Here is a 17,861-nt window from a genome sequence, read left to right as displayed (position 1 = left end):
TCTGGGAGCACCGAGGACAGCCCAGGCTGTTCCAGGAGTAAAGTTTGGGAACTGTTCCACAAGGGAGGGGAAACCAAAACTTGCCACCAAGGCTACATCCACTTTACAAATGAAGCAAAAACACCTTCATCACAGGAAACAGCAAGCAAGGGCAGGCAGGGAGGCTGGGAGCTAGAGGAAGCTGAGGAAGAACCTGGAAGGGAAGGGTGGGTGGGCTGCCAGAGCCAGTGCATAGGATTTCAAGGGTAGCCTCCAGGCTTCAGAGAGGGCTGAGGGCACAGGAAGCCACCATGCTTCCTAACTCCCAGGCTTGCACTCAAATCCCCAGACTGAGAGAGAGAGAAAAAAAAAAAAATACATCTGCCTGGTGACAGCCAGGCCTCAGGAGACACAATTCCTGCTGCCCAGAAGGGAAGCCAGGGCCTGGCATTTCTGACCTTTGTGCCACTAAATATATCATTGGTGATGGTGGTTCACGGCCCTGAGGCTGTGAGGCCGCCAGGCTTGTACATTCTGCATCTCTTGGCTCGGCCAAGGCCTCACTGTATACTGAAGAATCTAAGCGCAGGCTTAGCGGGTGCTGCCAGACCCAGCCCTTAGTAGGTGCTATCCCAGCTTTCAGGAGCCAGGCCAGAGGCTATACTCCTCAGATGCTCACCCTACCACAGGATACAAACTCCTACTCAGTCAGATGTCATCTGCTCATTCCATACCACGACAGAGGGAATACCACAATCCAGCCCTGGCCATGGCCAAAGGCCTTCCCTCTAGCCTTGTCTCCTCCCGACATCAATTCTTCGCCTTTGACATGGGAGTCTCCCCACTCCCATACATGGCCTTACTAGGAACTATATTCTCTCCCTAAAATCTTCCTCCTGCTGGGTTCTCCAACCCCACTATGTAGGTCTTTGGCTAAGGAACTGAAGGTGCAGAGATGCACTGGCTGGGCACCAAATGTGTAGGGTTGATTCTTAGGAGCCAAGTCAGGGGGATCCATGGCTCCGTGAGGCAGCACCCTGTACAGGGCTCACCTTCAGCAGATGACAGGGAGCCCAGCTGTGGCCTTCACTCCAGGGCTCCGGCTGGCTCGCCATGGCCCAGCAGGCAGCCATGTTCTTCACAGCGGCTCAGAGAGCCCCTGAGGTTGAGCATACTAATTCCTCTTTGATGAGTGAGACATTGGCCCTGGTGTGCAGCTGTGGTCTGAGGTATGTCTCCAACCCTGGCCTGGCGACGAGACTCAGAAGGGGTCTCCTCTACCATCTAAGAGGGAAGGAAATGTCCTCAGGGAACCATCCTACCCAGCAGGCCTGAGGATCCACGGAAGTCACTACAGCAATAACCAACTTTATTTGTGGACAATAGGTTTGTGCTCTAAGAACCACCAAGGCTAGTGACTTCAGAACATGCTTACAAAACACCTTCCTGAAGAACTACTGAGAAGGAACTAATTTGCACCTGTCCCCGGCCGCTGGAATTCTGAGAAGCTCCTTGCATCTCTTTCTTCTTCCTCCCATCCATGAGCCAAGCTAGCTGAGTACTTCAGGGGTCACACAGCTTCTGATCTGCAGATCCAGGATGGACCCAAGCAGTATGGCTACTGTGGCCCCATCACCTTTCCTTAGCCACCTTCATGACATACGCTGTAGTAGGAAGCTTATAAGCAGCCGTGGGGTTGGAAGTGCCTATGGTTCGTCTGCCAGGACCCCTCACTAACTTCCCTTCAGTTTCACACCCAGCTCTGGAGCCAGTCCAGTGTCTCAGTCTGATGGCAACTAGGCATGACTGGTCTTCAGCAAGAAGACAGTAGTCACCCTATAGCCAAGCAGGAGCTCTGTGAAGATCCAGCCTGTGAGGGCTGCTGTGGCCATGGAGGGGGAGGTCAGAGGAGGGAGCTCTTGAGCTGGCGGGCTTGGGGGACACCAAGGACAGGAGCCTCACTCTTGACACCCTGCAGGAAGTCGTCTGTGGGGGAGCACAACACTTCCTGACCTGCCACTGTCCCCTGTCCCTGATATGCCTGGCCATTCCCAGAGCCCCTGCACACACCTGCTGCTCACAGGTTTACATCTAACCCACTCCGCTGCCCAGCTGTCATGTGGCCCTCTCCCACATTTCTTTCAATGCCACCGCTGCTAAAAATCGCCATCTCGGTGGCACTAGTCCCCAGGGACATGGTGCACCTCCACTGTTTCCTTTTCAGTTTCCCACACTGGGATGTAAGGTTCCAAGGACACCAGTGTCTGACAGTTTTCTTTCTGGCTTGATTCCTAACATGATTCCTAGCATGGACGGCGGTGCTCACCACACAGTAGGTGCTTCTCAATTCTGCTGGATAAATAAATGAATAAATAAATACTGAGTACTAACTGTAGCCCAGGAAGGCTCTCTATGTGCAGGTGAGATGCAGGAGTCCCTTCCTGTACCGTGGTGGAGGAAGGGAGTGTATGGGATGCTATGGGCCATGGGGAAGATAGAAACAGGGCTGGCAGCCATCGGGTGAGAGGTGGAAGGGGCATTTGAGGCTGGGACAGTTTCCCTCGTCTGCTATGACGCTGCCTGCCGTGGCCTCAGCCTGGGCACAGTGAGGCTGGCTCCTGAGGCCCCCTGAGCTCAGCTGTCTGGGGCTGCCCCTGCTAATATTAGCCTGTCCTCACTCAGCCTGGCGTCAGCATGACGGGGTAGCCCCGCCTGAGAGTGGGCACTGTCCACTGGCACCCACAGCAGCCTTTATCCCTGGTCCCAGGATCCTGCAGCTCCAAGGTCTAAGAGACCCCTGCCACCGCCCCTCCCTGAGCCTGAACATTCCCTGCTGTGAAGCTACAATGCTTGGCGCTAAGGGGCGTGGCCTCCTCCAATGCCAGGCCCACCACATTCACATACCTGTCAGCGGTTATTGAAATTATTTGTTATTGTTATTGTTATTGAAATGTTTGGCTCCTAGCCAGAACCTGATGTCAGCTGCCTGCCTGCCCTCCCTCCCTTTCATCCAGCAGGTGGAATTCTGTCATCTCCCTCTACGGAGGGAGGAAGAGAGAGGATAAACAGCCCATTGCACAGACAGGGAGACTGAGGTTCAAAGGGAATGTGACCTGCCTGCAATACACAGGGGTCTCATGGGAGCATCCAGGCCTGTCTCCCAGACTGACAGTATGAAAACCAGATCCTGGGAGTCCAAGTCTGGAAAATGGGGTTCTAGGGGCCAAAGTAGGTTGGGTGACCCCTCAAAGAAATATTTTTTTAGGTTAGTTGGGATTCAAAGAAGAAAGTGGGTGGGAACAAGGTAAAGGTTTGGGTCTTCCAGGGCCACGAGCTAGTAAAAAGATAATGAGAGCCACAGTAATTAAACACTGATTGCGTTCCGGGTTCTGGGCCGAGTGCTTAACACATTTAATCCTCCCAACTTCTCTATGAGTCAGGAGCTATTAATAGCATTCTCTTGAGGCACAGACAGGTTAGGGAACTTGTCCAAGGTCACACAGCTGGTGAGTAGTGGGGCTGAGATTTGAACTCAGGTCTCCCCATTCAAGAGGCCTGCCCTCAAGAGAGATTGGGCTTTGAGTCACATTGCAAGGATCAAACAGCCAGGAACTGATGAGAGCCGGCTGTTCCACATTTTCTTTTACTGAATGCATGACTGAGGCTCCAAGCAGAGGAATGCAGGATAAAAAAGAAATTAATCCTTTCTAGGCCTTCAGGAGAAGGAGTCTGTTTTGAAATCCAGTGACTAATACCTAGAACTTCCCACAAACACAGTTGATGAAGGGAGGAGGATGAGAGGGCGGGGGAGGTTGTGGAGGGAAAGGTAGAAAACCTGGCTGACCCTCAAGAGAAAGAGAGTCCCAGGAGAAGTCCACCTAGGCTGTACCATGCAGGACTTGGGAGCTCGTGTGTGTTCATCTCGGGGCTCTGGTTGGGAGTCAGGGACAGGAGTGTGGAGAGAGCCATGGATGTGAACCCCTCCATCTGTAGGCCTGGAGTGCCTGCAGTAGCAGGTAACCATACTCAGATCTAGACATCACCACGGTCTGCCACCCCACCTTGGTCTGTTCATTATGGCCCCAGTAGGGAAGAGGAAGCAATTTCCAGGTAGGCAGGGAAGGAAGTGGCTCAGTGAGGGGTGGACTCAAAGGCACGCAAGCCCTGTCTGACCTTGAACTCAGGTCCCAGAATTGTTTACTTCATTCCATAATTTTGTTTGTTTTCAGACAAAGCCTTGCTATGAAGCCTTACACTGGAGCCCCTCCCGCCTCTGCCTCCTCCGTGAGGGAATTATGGACACGCCCCCACCCCGCCCCCACACAGGTCACTTCACCTTCAGCAAATATTTATTCAGCACCCATCTCGTTTCAGGTACTGCTCTAGGTTTTATGCCACGATTGGTCGAAAGGGGCTAAGATTACTGACGTCATGGAACCCACGCACTAGGAGAACAAACAAGCAAGGTGAGTAGGGAAAACGCACAGAATGTCAAATGCCCAAAAGAAACCTGGGATACCAAAATGGAGGGGAGTCGGAGGGAAGTGAGATGAAGGAGAAGAGGAGGTCACAAGCTGAGTGAGTGGAAGCTGGGCGGGAGGGCATAAGAGAGAAGGCTGGGGTGCGGGAGCATCCTTACACACACCATAAGGTCCCTGGAAAGAGTTAGGCTTCTCCTCTGAGGGAGACCAAATCCACAGTGAGACAGAATGAAGGATTGATGGGGTCACGGTAGCCTACTACCCTGTAGAGAAGGACCTTGGGCAGGGTGACCAGGTCTGAGGGAGGAGGACAGACGGCTGCAGCAATAATTTACAAAAGAGATGGTACCTTCAGTTAGAGAGGTTAGGGGTGATGGTGTGTGGATGGACGCTGGATGTGTTTGAAGCTGGAATGTGAGGAAAAGTACCCGGAGAACAGCCCAGCCCAAAGCATTATGCCTGAGTAGATGGACAGAGGCGATTGGAATTGCTGAGAAGGGGTCCCACCCCCAGGCTACACGGAAGGTCAGAGTCATAGCACAGACAATCTACACATACTATCTAGTGCTCCATGGATCCTGTCACTTCCCCTCCTAGGCTATGAACCACTGCCTACCTCAGCTCCTCTCAGCCTGCAATGCGCTCGAGTCATCGGGGAGCCTGTTAAGAGTGTAGGTTCTGACTAGGCCATTTGGGCTGGGGCCTGAGGCCTCATTTCTAGCATGTCTCAAACCTACTCCCACCAACTCCCGTTGCTTTTGGACAAGGGGCCATGCTTGGAACGGCAGCTGCCTATGTAGTCCCCATGACAGGACCGCTCCCTGGCTAACATTTATGTCACTTAGGAAAGGACAGTTCTAGGAATGGAACCTTTTTAGGACACAGCTTAATAATCTTAACTTCTTGAAGGACCCTGGGCAGTTCTCAAGGGTCACCCTGGGTAGGATGATTCTGCAGCATCTATCGCTAAGTCTCCATGACAGCCAGCAGTAAGACCCTTACCACACTGGTCCTACAGCTTCTTTGAGAAGCCGAAGTCCAGGATTCTTAAATTCCCAAAATGGCTAGGAGATTCTTAGTGCTCACTGACACCAACCTTCCTGAATGATCCAAGGAGTTGGGTCTTGCCCAGAACATCTCAGTAGCTTCAGTGGGAAGCTATAAATCTTGTTTTGCTTTAGTTGGCTGATGCCTACAACCTGGAGTTTGTTTGAGATATCATCTGTTCACACCCGATGGTCTGTGCATCCCTAACTCCAGGCCTTCAGAACTTATCCAGTCATGTCTAGTCTAAATTGTGCAAGCTGGGTGCCGAGGTACTCAGAGCCCTCAGTCCAAAGGGAGGAGGTTTGGCTCAGGCAGCCAGCCAGGCTGAGAATTGGGAACTGAGGAGGGTAGATTGCATGCTCAGTAGGGAGCAGAACGCACACCAAATGTGGGGCTGAAGCCTGGAGGTGAAGACAAAACCTGGAGACCAGGAGGTCTGAGGGAACCAGACCAACAGGGACAGCAGGAGACACGGCAGGCCTCAAACTCAGAGCTAAGGATCAGCTAGTGTTCTTTCCACAGCATGAGATAAATTTCCTCTTCCCTGGTTTCTCTGCCATTTCCTGCGGGATCCAGCTAGTATGAGTGGGGATGGGAGATGGCTTGGCACTATGGAGACACTTTGTTCTTTATGAGCTCCATTAACCCAACTGGGACGTGGCCCTCCTGCTCCGATCCTTCGATCTGGTCAGGACTTGCTGAGCAGGATCCCCTGACTGGGAACCAGATGGAAGTCCAGGCCTGGAGCATGGCAGGTGGCAGACCCTAACATCTCTGGAACACAGACAGGAGGCAGGCTCTGAATGTTGGCTGCTCTGCCTCCTGAGCTCGTGACTCCACCTCTTTGAGTGTTAGTGGCCTCACTGCGTTGAGGGCTTGGAAATAATAATGTGGTCCTGGGGAGCACTGGGAGAACTGGGTGAGAATCCATGAACCAAGGCAGTGTGTGGCGAGCGGAGGCTCTGCAAGGACAAATAACTGCTTATTCTCCCTCCATCCAGAGTGGACTGGGGGTGCAGTAGTAAGACAGGAAGTACACTGAGGTGTGCCCTGTGTTTCTTTAAAACTGGGAACCAAGAGCAGGAGAAAGCCTGGGCTGCGCGTTTGTCCCCCACTGACACATGTGGTGGCAATGGTGTCTTCTGCTCACTAAGCCTGTACCATCTGCCTGGATGAAGAACATGGCAACCATTCTTCCCTAAGCACCTCATGCCAGCCCACCTGTGCATTTCCTGCAAAATGCCACTCACTTTAGGGAAAGAATTCAATGGGTGTAGTCTGAACCCCATGCTTGGTGGTGTCTGGTCACGCTAGTCTGCCTTCAGTGTGCGTCCTGCTCCAGATGATTTAGCCTTATGTTCCCTGATGGTAATTTTCCATTCACGGACTCCGCTACCCTGACCCACACCCTGCCCTAGTGCTTTCTTCACGGATGAGCCCACTGTCTATCTAGCCCCTACTTCGAGGTCCCATTGCATGGGTTCCTATACTTATTGTCACAGTCCAGAAAAAGGTCTGCTTTCCTATTGTCTTGCAATTTAATCCATACCCTTGAAGAAATTTGCTTTAATTGTAGTGACTGGAGGTGTTCAGAGAACAGCTATTTCTGCTATAGCCTATGCTCATGGAAAGGCCTGAACAAAGGCTGGCAGCCACCTGCCCTGGAGTCTCTTGGGTTCTCCTTTGCCTCTGAGCCACCCTCACAGATCCAGTTGGGACTGGGGTGGTGGCCAGGCTGACCCAGGAGTGACAGCAGGGTGTGGCTTAAGGCCCTGACCTTTTGGTCCAGAGTGGAATATGCTGGTCATGAGACTGCTCAGAATAGCCAGAGGCACTAAATTCAGCTGTCGTGGGAGGCCTGAGGTCTCTGGCTCAGGCAGTGGGCCCTGGAATGAGCCCCTACCAGAACCCTCCCCCACCCCTGAGATATCTTGTCTTCCCCGAGAGACTTAGGCCAACAACCTTCAAAGCTTCTGGGAGCCAGTACCAAACTTCCAGACACTGAAGTGTGCCAGACTCCAATCCTTCCCCAAGGACCTGCTGAGCTTGGAGTTAGGAGATGACAGACAACCTGCTCACCTGTGACCTTGAGAAATCTGTCCTTCTCCCTGGACCTCAACCTTCCCCCTGCCCCCATCATAAAAGCTCATACAACATTGGTTGCAGGGGAAGCTTAGAACTTGGTGGAGAGTAAACTAAATTGAGCAAAACTTCTAATGAACAGCCAGTCACCGACCAGATTGTTGCTCTGAAGAGGAGGACCCTGGGACTGAACTTTGGTGCCGTCTGTCGGGGCCAGGAAGGATACTGCTACAGAACCGTTTTGTGGGTTGATGTAAAGAATAAAGGAGGGGCAGTAAGGTAGGCAGAAAGAACCCTCCAGAGGGAACTGTACATGACCTAGCAATTGTGAGCAACTAAGCCAGCCAGATGATCATTTAAGCAAGCATTGACTAAAGCCAGACAATCACACACTGGAATCAGGCTGAACCCAAGAGGTCCCAGCATGAACCTGGAAAGTCCCGCAGGCTTTGGCGACCTGACCACTTTTCCAGTTGAAAAGGACTTTGTGCTTGCCAAATGGAAAAAAAAATGGACTAGAAGGTCCTGGGAGTAGAGCTGGGAAAATAGTCACAAGGTACTGAAGAGGTGGGCCTGAGGGGACCATGGCGCTTTGCAGCACAATGGCAGGCATGACGATAGAGGGGAGGGTGAAGTTCAGAGCCACTTGTGAGGTGAGACAATAGAAAGCCGCTGCAGCAGAAATACCAGCAAAAGGAGCCGACAAGCCACAGCCGCAGCCTGCATTTCCTGTTTCCTATGTGCCGTGACCATCCACGATCATCTCAGATATTCTGTCTATGAACCTCTATGGTCAGCCCTCCCAGCAACTCTTCCTCAGTGATGGAGCTGAAGATGTCTTACTTACCTGATACTTGCTCTGTGGTTTTCTTTACCAAAAGGGCCTTGGGGGCTTGAAGTCACAATTTAAAAAAAAAAACAAAAACAAAAACAAAATGCAAAAAACAAAAAATTCTCCTGGTAAAGAATCCCAGTGGCTGGATGGGCCATACTGCATGGGTTTTCATTACATGCTACCGTGTCTCCAAGTATGCCTTGCCTGGGGAAGAGCGAGCTTCCTAAGAAGTCCCTGTTAATAGATCCATCTTTACCTCATGCCCCACTCAGGACCCCCAGAGTTGTCTCAGAAGTGGGACCCAAGGAAGAAAGAGAAGTCTTTAGCTGGGCTCGCTCTCCATTGTAACCATTAGGTGACTCCTTCACAAGAGAGCCAAGAAGAGTTTGGGCTACATCAGGTCCCAAAGTCTAAGGGACAGGGCAAAGAGGCAGAGAAGGACAGAGAGTCAGGAGAGATGGACAGTGGAGTTCACAGAGGTAGGGCTTCCCCAACTTCGAAGTCATTGGCATTCATCAGGTCAAATGACTTGAGGAGACTGATGTCAACACACACACACACACACACACACACACACACATGCACACACACACATGTTAGGGACACTTTCTGGCCTGCAACCTAGAGACCATCCTTGGCCTTGATATGACAATAAATGATGCTCCTAGTGACATGTAAATCACAGACAAAGGCTTATGGCCTCTGACCTCAGCTGACTCTCAAGGAAGTGAGGAGGGCAGGTTCCCAGCCAGCTGGCTCTACACACCAGCTCTCCCAGGCCTGTGACTTTGCATACTGCTCTTCCTCTGCCTCTCCCTGCCAACACCTGCTCACCCCTTAGCGTCTGCCCAGCATGACTCCAGGAAGCAGCTCATTCCAGGAAGCCCCTTAGCCCCTCACCTCCATAGCTCCATAGTTACATCACCACTCACACCCTATGTATGTCTGAGGCTGCAACCCCCATTCTAGATCTCAGGTGGGGCTCAGCTTGCCCCAGCTCACCTCACTACCCAACCCCCACTCTGGAAGGTCAGGGAGCTAGCTGTTCTAGCCAGCACTGTTACCCCTTGTAGCTCTGATGGGCCTTCCTTCTCCAACCAAGGAGCTCCTATGTCCCAAAGCCAACATCCTGACAGCTCCCTGGGGGATGTGACCTCACTGCTGGCCCAAACATGCACAACTAGCCTGGCTGGGACATGGGTCTTCTGAGCTGTGACATTCAGGGAAATGCCTTCAGTCAGACTTCTGAGAGTCTCAGGAGGTGGAGACAGCAGGCACGGAACCCACAGAATAATATCTCCCTTCAGATACCCCCAGGCCACACCAGGTTTCTCTCCCGTACGAGCACTAATAGCAACAGTGACACACAGACAGGATCCCTCTCATATAAAGCACACATTGCCACACACGGGGCCTCACACATAACACATAGCCACACGGCCTGTCACACAGAACACCTTGCACGTGCATAGATGATGTTGAACACATAGTTACACATGTACACAGCTTCATACACCCACATCCACACCTGCCCACATGCCTCTCAGACATACACTGACCTGGGGGTCTTACACATGCACATTTCCTCGCACAGAGTCTCTCTCTCTCTCTCTCTCACACACACACACACACACACACACACACACACATATGCATACACACACACACACACCATTTATCAACCCACATGCAATTTCACATCCATTTTCTTTGACACAGGGATATCTCTTATAGTCACTCACACGCGCATACGCACACGCACGCGCACACACACATGAGAACACAGGAACACACACTTGTGTGCTCCCAGAGTCACATTCACTAACATATTTTTATCTTTACACACGAGGAGTCTCTCACACACCCACACAGAATCTCACACACGAGCCTCTCTAGTTTTTGTTTTACACACACAGACTGTATCACACATGAGATTCGGGTCTGAAATCTAGAAGGAAAAAAAAAAAAAAAAAAAGAATCCTAAACCTAGACCCACCAATCTGAGAAGGCTTTTCCAGGCTGTGAGGGGGAGGAGCAAAGGAAGGTGACAGCGGGCGGGCAGGCAACAGCGGCAGAGCAGAGATGGAAGGGGGAGGAGGTAAGCAGCAGGCTGGTCTCTGCGCAGGGCTGCAGCGAGGCAGCGCAATGCAGCTAGGCCGGCCTGGCGGGCGGGCAGCAGGAGCCTGGTTCTAATCCCTGCTCTGCCTTCACTTCTCCTTCTGTGGGTCTCAGTGTCCTCATGTGGTACCCATGTTTGTGGCCTCTCTGTGAGGCTACCGGAAAAAGACAGTAGTTCCGGTATTCTCAGGGGGTACCCACTGCACCCCAGTGCCCTACCTTCCACTTCTGACTGTTCAGCTTTCCCCTGCATCTGTTCTTCAGTAGACACTCGTGATAGTTTCCCGACTTTTCAGCCTTGTGGTTTTATACTGACAGGCCCTCAAGCTGTGCTTAGGTGGTCTGTCTGTCTCCATTGAGTGAAGGCCACCTCATCACCTAGGAATGGCTAGTGGGTGGAAAGCGCATGCGTGGAGGATGGATACACCTACTGATCCTCACATGCCCTAAAACATGGGCACACTGATCAAAGTGGAGTCCATAGTGGCAGGTGGAGGGGTCCAGCCTCCTGCAACTACCTCAAAGAAGTTGAGCCTACTTGGCCTAGCTTCCAGGGACCAAGGTCAAATGTGAGTAGAGGGGCTGCTCTAACCCAGGGCTTGGCCTAGCCTGCCAGGCATCTCTCTCTCCCAGCATATGCTGGTTCATTCTCCCAGTCCCATGCTCCAGCCCCTCCCCACAGCTCAGCATAGCCTTCAGTTACATAATCTTCTAGCTGTAGTGGCCTCTGTCATCAAGGAGACGCGGAAGAGGAGAGGCCTCCTCTAAGGGTCCCAGGCCATTCTGGAGACTGACAGGGAGTCGGTAGCCATCTCGGGGAAGAGTAGGGTCTCAGGAGGCTCTGATTCAAAATTTACTTGGCCTTCTGCTTCCTACCCGACCTTGGCCAAGATCCTCAGTGGCAACATGGGAGACCAAGTTCTCTCCGTCCCTACCCACAATACCTATTCTAGGATTCCAGGTATGAGCTTTTGAACTGCTGTCCCTGCCCCATACGTCTTTGTTTTATATTAGCATCAAATCTGTCAGGTGCCTGCCTGTACAGCCCTTCCTTGTCCTTGGGCACCTCAGAACTCTCCCCCTAGTTCCCAAATCTTGTTTGTCCACTGATTTTCAGATTCTAGCTTCTCCTTATTCCTCACCCCCACCTCAGCCCCTCCTGTCAGCAGAAGAGAAGGGGTCTGGAGCAGGCAGTGAATAAATGCGCAGAGGTAGTGTTTTTGCCTGGGAGAGGCAGAGGTGGCTTATAGACGGGGAGGGAGTGTTTCAAATTTCCAACTCTACACATCTCTCTCATCTTTCGTACTCTTCAGGCTAGAGAACAGAGACCAGGGTAGCTGTCTCTCTGGGGGGGGTCTGTTTTTTGGGCTCAGCAACAGATGGTCCATCAGATGGACCTCACAGTCCACTGCTCTCCCCATTTTACAGAGGAAACTAATCCTAGGAGGCCATCGGAAGGGCCAAGGTCAGCAACAGGATGTCCTTTCTCCCTTGTAACAATTTGCTATTTCTAAAGGGGTGTGACTGAGGAAGACACACCCACTTCATACACACACACACACACACACACACACACACACACACACACACGTGCACGCACACACTCCTTCTGGGTACATTCCCCTTCATGCTTTCCTCTCTGCCAGCCTCTTCCCAGGGGCCAGAGAAACAGGAGCTTAAGGCTTTGACCTCCTCCAGGCTCTTCCTAGTCCAGGGAAGGCAGGTGTCCCAGAGATCACCATTCTCTTACCTCCCCCACCCAGCCCAGACTCACACCAAGCACTAAGCTATTAACTATGAGCCTTCCCAAGACCACCTCCTCAAATGGCTTGAAGGTGGTCCCTGAGGATAGATGGAGTGTCTGTCTCTAGCTTCCCAGCAGGCCGAGGCACTGTCTCTACTCCAAAGGCTCCCTGACCTGGGAAGAAGTAGGGAGTCTTCCCACCTTCCCCAAACCAAAGGGCAATTTACACCTTCATAGTGAACATCTGCCAATGGCACGGATGGGCACTAACAGGAGAGGGGTGGGGGTGGGGTCACAAACATTCAAACATACACATATGCTTACTTGTTCTTATGAACTTTATCCATCCAAATACACATCGGCACACTTACATAAACATGCATGCACAGTACACACGCGCGCGCGCGCGCGCGCACACACACACACACACACACACACACACACGCATGCACTCACATCCACCCAGCAATACAGATTCATGTGTACAAACCCAGTTATCATGGCAAAACCACCCCTTCTCTTACACTCGTACACGTACACACCCCCTTCAGTTCAGAACACTCTGGGCACTCACTGTCCATTGCACCCTGCCCGCGGGAAGCGGCAAAGGCTGCTTTTCCGGGTCAGGTTCTTCAGATGGATAAGCAGTCACTTACCCGCGCATAGCGGGATGAGTAGGGGTCCTCGAACAGCGCCCAGATGCGCGGCTGCCAGCGGCGCCAGAAGCCGCCAGGCCGGCCATCTGGGGAGTCACTGAGCGCCAATCTCTTGGTCATCTCCAGCTCGTCCTCGCCGTCGCCTGAGTCGCCGGGGCCGTCGGCGTCCGCGTCGTCGGCGCTGTTGTCCAAGGGCGCGCCGCCAAAGCTGTCCAGCGCCTCCTCAGCGTCGCGGTGCTGGCGATACGTCATCCAGCAGCAGGGCTCCACGTCCGTCTCGTCGATGCCCCAGAAGGCCAGCTCCTCCTCGTAGAGCGGCCCGCACACGTCGGCCGGGCAGTGTAACTTGCCAGTGCGGTAATAGTTCAGGATATGAGCGAAGACGCCCGGGTGGCGGTCGAAGAAGAACTCGTCGGCGCGCGGGTCATAGTCAAAGTGGCTGTGGGCGTCCGGCTCCGCCAGCCAGGCAAGCCGCGTGCCGGGCAGCGTGCGCAGCGTCGAGCGGTACGTCTGGTGGCGCGTGCCGCCCACGTTGATCACGATGCGCTCGCTCTCGTCCCCTTGGCCCATCGCGGCGCCCCCTTAGGCATGGCGCGGCCCAGCGACACCCATGGGAGCTGCCGCCAGGGGGAGTTGGCGACGGGGAGGGGGGCGCAGGGCCTCTTCCCCCCTCCCCCCAGCCGTCGGGGGGCACAGAGGACCGCGGCTCTGGCCACCCACCCCAACCAACAAGCCAAGCCCCTTCAGGGGAAGCTGTCAGTCAGGTGCGGGTCCAGGGGTGTGTGCGCGGGCTCCCTAGGGTCTTTAAGGCGCCTAGTGTGAGAGGGAGCTGGCCTGGCTGCGGAGGAGGCAGTGGAAGAGAGGAGGGAGGTAAAGAGGGAGGGAGGAAGGGAGTGGGGCGGCGCTCAGCGGCGAGGCCCGGGAGGAGGGGAGAGAGGATGGGGGGGCCGGGCTCTCGGTACCATCTCAGCGGGAAAATGGAGAAACCGACACAAAGCTTTTTAGGGGAAGGTCAGCTGCTCCGTTTCGGGGGCCGGACCGATAGACCAGCCCCAGCTGGGAAACAGGGGGTTACGAAAAATCCGCGCTCGGCTCTGCGGTGGTCGCCGCAGCGCGCTCCCGGTGCGGTGGGGACGGATGCGGCTTGCTCTCCTCCCTGCGTGACCGGTCCCCTTCGGCTCTCCTTGCCTGTCTGCCTACTCCCCTCGGTGGCGGGTGAAGCTGCCCGACCTCCCTCCTCGTTCCTTCTCCCCGCCTCCCGGAGGAGATGGCGGGTCCCCTGGGTAGGGGCACCAGGGTGCTGCCCGGCGGGGCGGCCGAGGAGCGCAGCGCCTGGTGCGCTCGGGCTGGGTCGGGGGTTCCGCTGGGCTGCACTGGGACTCAGGCTTCCGCGGCGGTGCTGAAAGGACAGCTCCCGGACGGCTGCCGAGCCGCGCTGGGCCGAGCGAAGGTTCTCCCGGCTGGGTTTGCTTGGCGGGGCCGGCGGGCACTGGCTCCGGTGTCTCTGCGCCCCGCACTCCGCTCCCTGCTCTGGGAGGGCGGGTGGCGCTGGCAGCCGAGGCGAGGGGCGCTGCCGAGGTCGGGCCCGGTAGGCGGGGGTGGCAGGTCCGGGCGCGGCGCAGCGAGGCTGGCGAGGCCAGGGAGGCGAGGCGCGGAGCGGCCACTGCCGCCACCGCCGCCGCCGCGCCGCTGCTGCCTCCGGGCTGCTGCTCCGCTGCCTGCTCGCTCGCTCGCTCGTTCGCGCGGTCCGCGTCCAGCCCGCGGCTCTCCGGACACGGGCACACGGCGCGCGCAGCCGCACTCGCCCCCGGAGGGAGGCGCCGCGCTGGGTCCTAAAAAGCCCTGATTCTGCGCCCCCCTCCTAGGCCGGCACCGAACCCCGCCTCCCTCAACCCTGGCGCTGGGGGCGCCCGCCGCCCTTCCTTGCCTCTTGTTCGGTGGGGACCCGCCGACGCTCCGCCCTAGGGGAGCTCCACTAGTTGGGCGGAGGCTCCCAGCGACGTCTGGGCCCGCGCCCCCGGGTCACACCGAGGTGAGAAGGGCGTCGGCCAGCTCCTCTTCTAACCCAGGAGCCATCTGATACCTTGAGCAGACAAGCCATTCCTTGACCAGGACGAGTACTGACCTCTCAAGGAATCCTTTAATACCACCCCTTCCCCGGGAAACCTGAGGGCTCAATGATCCTTTCAGAGATAACTTCTTACATGGACTCCAAAATAGTACCTTTCTCACCATCCCCTTGATCTAACTCACCATTGATGAACTAATCTTGAGCCCCTCTTAATCTCTTTGGCCCCGTTCAGACCCTGAACCCTTCCTGACTCCGGGGTGACTTAGTCACAACAATGACAGACAGACCTCAGTTTACCCAGAAAACCGAATGACTCATTCCTTACTTGCTCCAGCACAAAGTCACAAGGGGCAAATCAGACTCAGCTCTCAACCTCCAGGGGCCCCCAGCTTTTTTAAAGAAGTGGGCAGGTGGGATTGAGAGGAACTGGAGGGTCAGGCCCAGCTCCAGAGGCCGCTGGGCTATGAAGGATGCTTATTGATCCCTGCCCATTGCAATCGAACAGGCTGCCCCGGCAAAGGGGATTTAATTAAGAAGCGAGAGGCTCTTACTTACCTGTTGGCGCTTGCTAACGGTGCAGACAGCTGTCTGTCTATACTGACCCGCAGACACTGTTGCGAGCCTAGGGACAAACCTGTGACAGATCTCCTCACCTGATTACGGGAACCACAGCATTAATTAAAACAGATCTTCATGTCACAGGGGGAAAGTGTGGGGAGGTAGAGAGGGGTGAGAGGCAGGATGCAGAGAGGCAGAGTTATCAGAAAGGGGCAGAGATGGACAAAGAGGGGGAGGAGGTGAAGAGACCTCTTCCCTCCAGAAACTAGTGACAGTGTTCCTCCAGACAGCCATTCCCTTTGGTCCCAGAGCGAGGCAGGATAGAATGGCTTTCAGTGTCCTTCTCACTCTGGCCAATGTCAGTCCCATCCCCTGACCACAAGGAGGTCCAGTGTGGTGTATTCTGGCCTGGCCCTGATTCAGATCCCCAGGACACTGGATCTCGGGATGCTTGGCCCAACCCTAGGATTGATAGAATAAAGACAGAGACCCCAGAAGTGAGATTATTTTTTTTTCTTTTTAAAGAGGCATGCAGAGACAAGGACACATACAACCTCAGCTGTGAATGGTCAAGAGGCCAAAAAAGGAGCTTTCCTAGACTCTTCCTCAGGAAACCTGAGGAGCCAGACACAGGAGCTCAGTCAGGCTGCCCCCTCTTTCCTCTCTGCAAAGCCACATAGAAGCAGAGCTTGGCTCTCCAAATGTCTCTCTAGTTCAGCTCTCTTTATCAAAGGACTACCTGTGCCTCCAGAACTCTCCTCTGCTTCTCTCCACAAAGCCCTAAACAGGGAAACCCCTCACTTAGGTCTAAGTGATTTGGGAAAGGAAACAGGTTTGGGACCCTAAAGCCCCAGCTTTAGAGGCTCCAGATATCTAGACTCTAACTGAGGCTGAGTCTTGAGTGGGGACTTACCAAGAACCTCTGAGGGGTAGTTACTAAGCTCCAATCAGACCCTACTCCATGATGGGACCTGAGTGTGGGGGACAGCAGGTGGAGAAGGGATCAGGTCTTGCAAGGACAGAGACAAAAATTCCTGGTAGGAGAAAGTTGGGTAATGAAGACTCTAACCTTGGAAGATGTGCTAGAATAACATGGTTGTGCCAGGGCTGGAGGGAAAGACCATGGGAAAGGGATCACAGCACACTCTGAGAGTTAAGCAGACTGGGCTCAGAGGGGAGCCCCCCCCCCCCCCAAGTGCCCCACTTTCAGAGTCTCACTTTGATCTCTGATGACACCTCCTGGTCCTAGGCTTCAAGGAGCTCTCCCTCTTCTGTACCCTAAGCAGGGCATAACAGTCCCTTCTCACACCTCCCCTTCACACCAGGAGAAGGCTGACATTCACAGAAAGCCCAGAAAAACCAAGATGAAAGCACAAGGGGAAAAAAAATAAAACAAGGAACAGAGAAACAAAGTTGCACGAGAACGGGGTGGGGATGGCTGACCAAGCCCAGACGCTTCCTCAGAAATACTAAAACCTCACCCCTTTCTGCCTTTCAGACATCCATAGTATAGCTGCTTGCCTTTTCACAAGGGAAGGCTTTCAGTCCCCCACACAAAAAAAATGTCTCTGGTAGCTGTGGCTGCTTGAGGATGATCAGTCCTGTCTCAGGGTTCTGAGTATGAACTGGAACAGACTGCCTGGGTTCTGGTCTCTAGTGGTCTACCTCTGACTAACTGTAACCCCAGGAAAGCTACTCACCCCTTCCCCCATGCTTCAGAGACTTATCACTAGGTGGGATTAACACTTGTCTCTGCATCTTTAGCTCCTATGCGCTGGGATGATTCTTGTTCAGGCTGCAGAGGAAGGGGTGCTGGGATGCAGAAAGATTCCCCCCCTGCAACTTCCCCACCTCCCTCCATTACCCCCACTCCAACCACCTGCTGCGGGAATAGCTCAAAGGAAGAACTGGGCTGGATGGGGAGTAGAAATATGTGAGGGGTATCGAAGGCAAGCTATACCTAAGCTATACCTGGCACTTGCACACCTGCTGGGCTCAGGAACTGGCCCAAGTCCAGCCCCTCAGGCTTTTGTCCAGGTTGGCACAGGGTTTGTGCTCCTCTCCCAGGTCAAGAGCTTCTGTGTTCCTGGTGGGTTGGGCTGCCATCTTGTGGCTGGGCCTGGAATGTAACCTACACTGGCCAGCTGAACAGCTTCTGGCTACTTGCTGGGATGATGGGTCATGGAGCTGGCAGATGTCCTCTTCCCAAGTCAGAACTCCTTCTACTGGGGAATGGAGAACAAACCTAGGGGATAGAAGGGACACTGTGGGTAATCGATGACCCTGACCA

At 54.2% G+C, this 17,861-nt stretch overlaps 1 protein-coding gene across 2 annotated transcripts in view; it reads right to left on the bottom strand.

Moving 5' to 3' along the window:
- The window catches only part of Kcnc1 (potassium voltage-gated channel subfamily C member 1), a 41,989-nt gene extending 27,450 nt beyond the window's left edge, over positions 1-14,539 (bottom strand). The window contains exon 1 of one of the 2 annotated variants that reach the window (XM_034501145.2): positions 12,943-14,539. In XM_034501145.2, the coding sequence (XP_034357036.1) occupies positions 12,943-13,512 (570 nt within the window). In that variant the 5' untranslated portion in view covers positions 13,513-14,539. The remainder of the gene's footprint in view (positions 1-12,942) is intronic. The other variant, XM_034501153.2, reaches the window with a different exon arrangement.
- Positions 14,540-17,861: the final 3,322 nt, after the last annotated feature.

This window comes from Arvicanthis niloticus, chromosome 1 (genome assembly GCF_011762505.2).
Source record: "Arvicanthis niloticus isolate mArvNil1 chromosome 1, mArvNil1.pat.X, whole genome shotgun sequence".
NCBI lineage: Eukaryota > Metazoa > Chordata > Mammalia > Rodentia > Muridae > Arvicanthis > Arvicanthis niloticus.
Note: the sequence above shows the minus strand (reverse complement) of the source record. Positions and strands in the feature narration are given on the sequence as shown.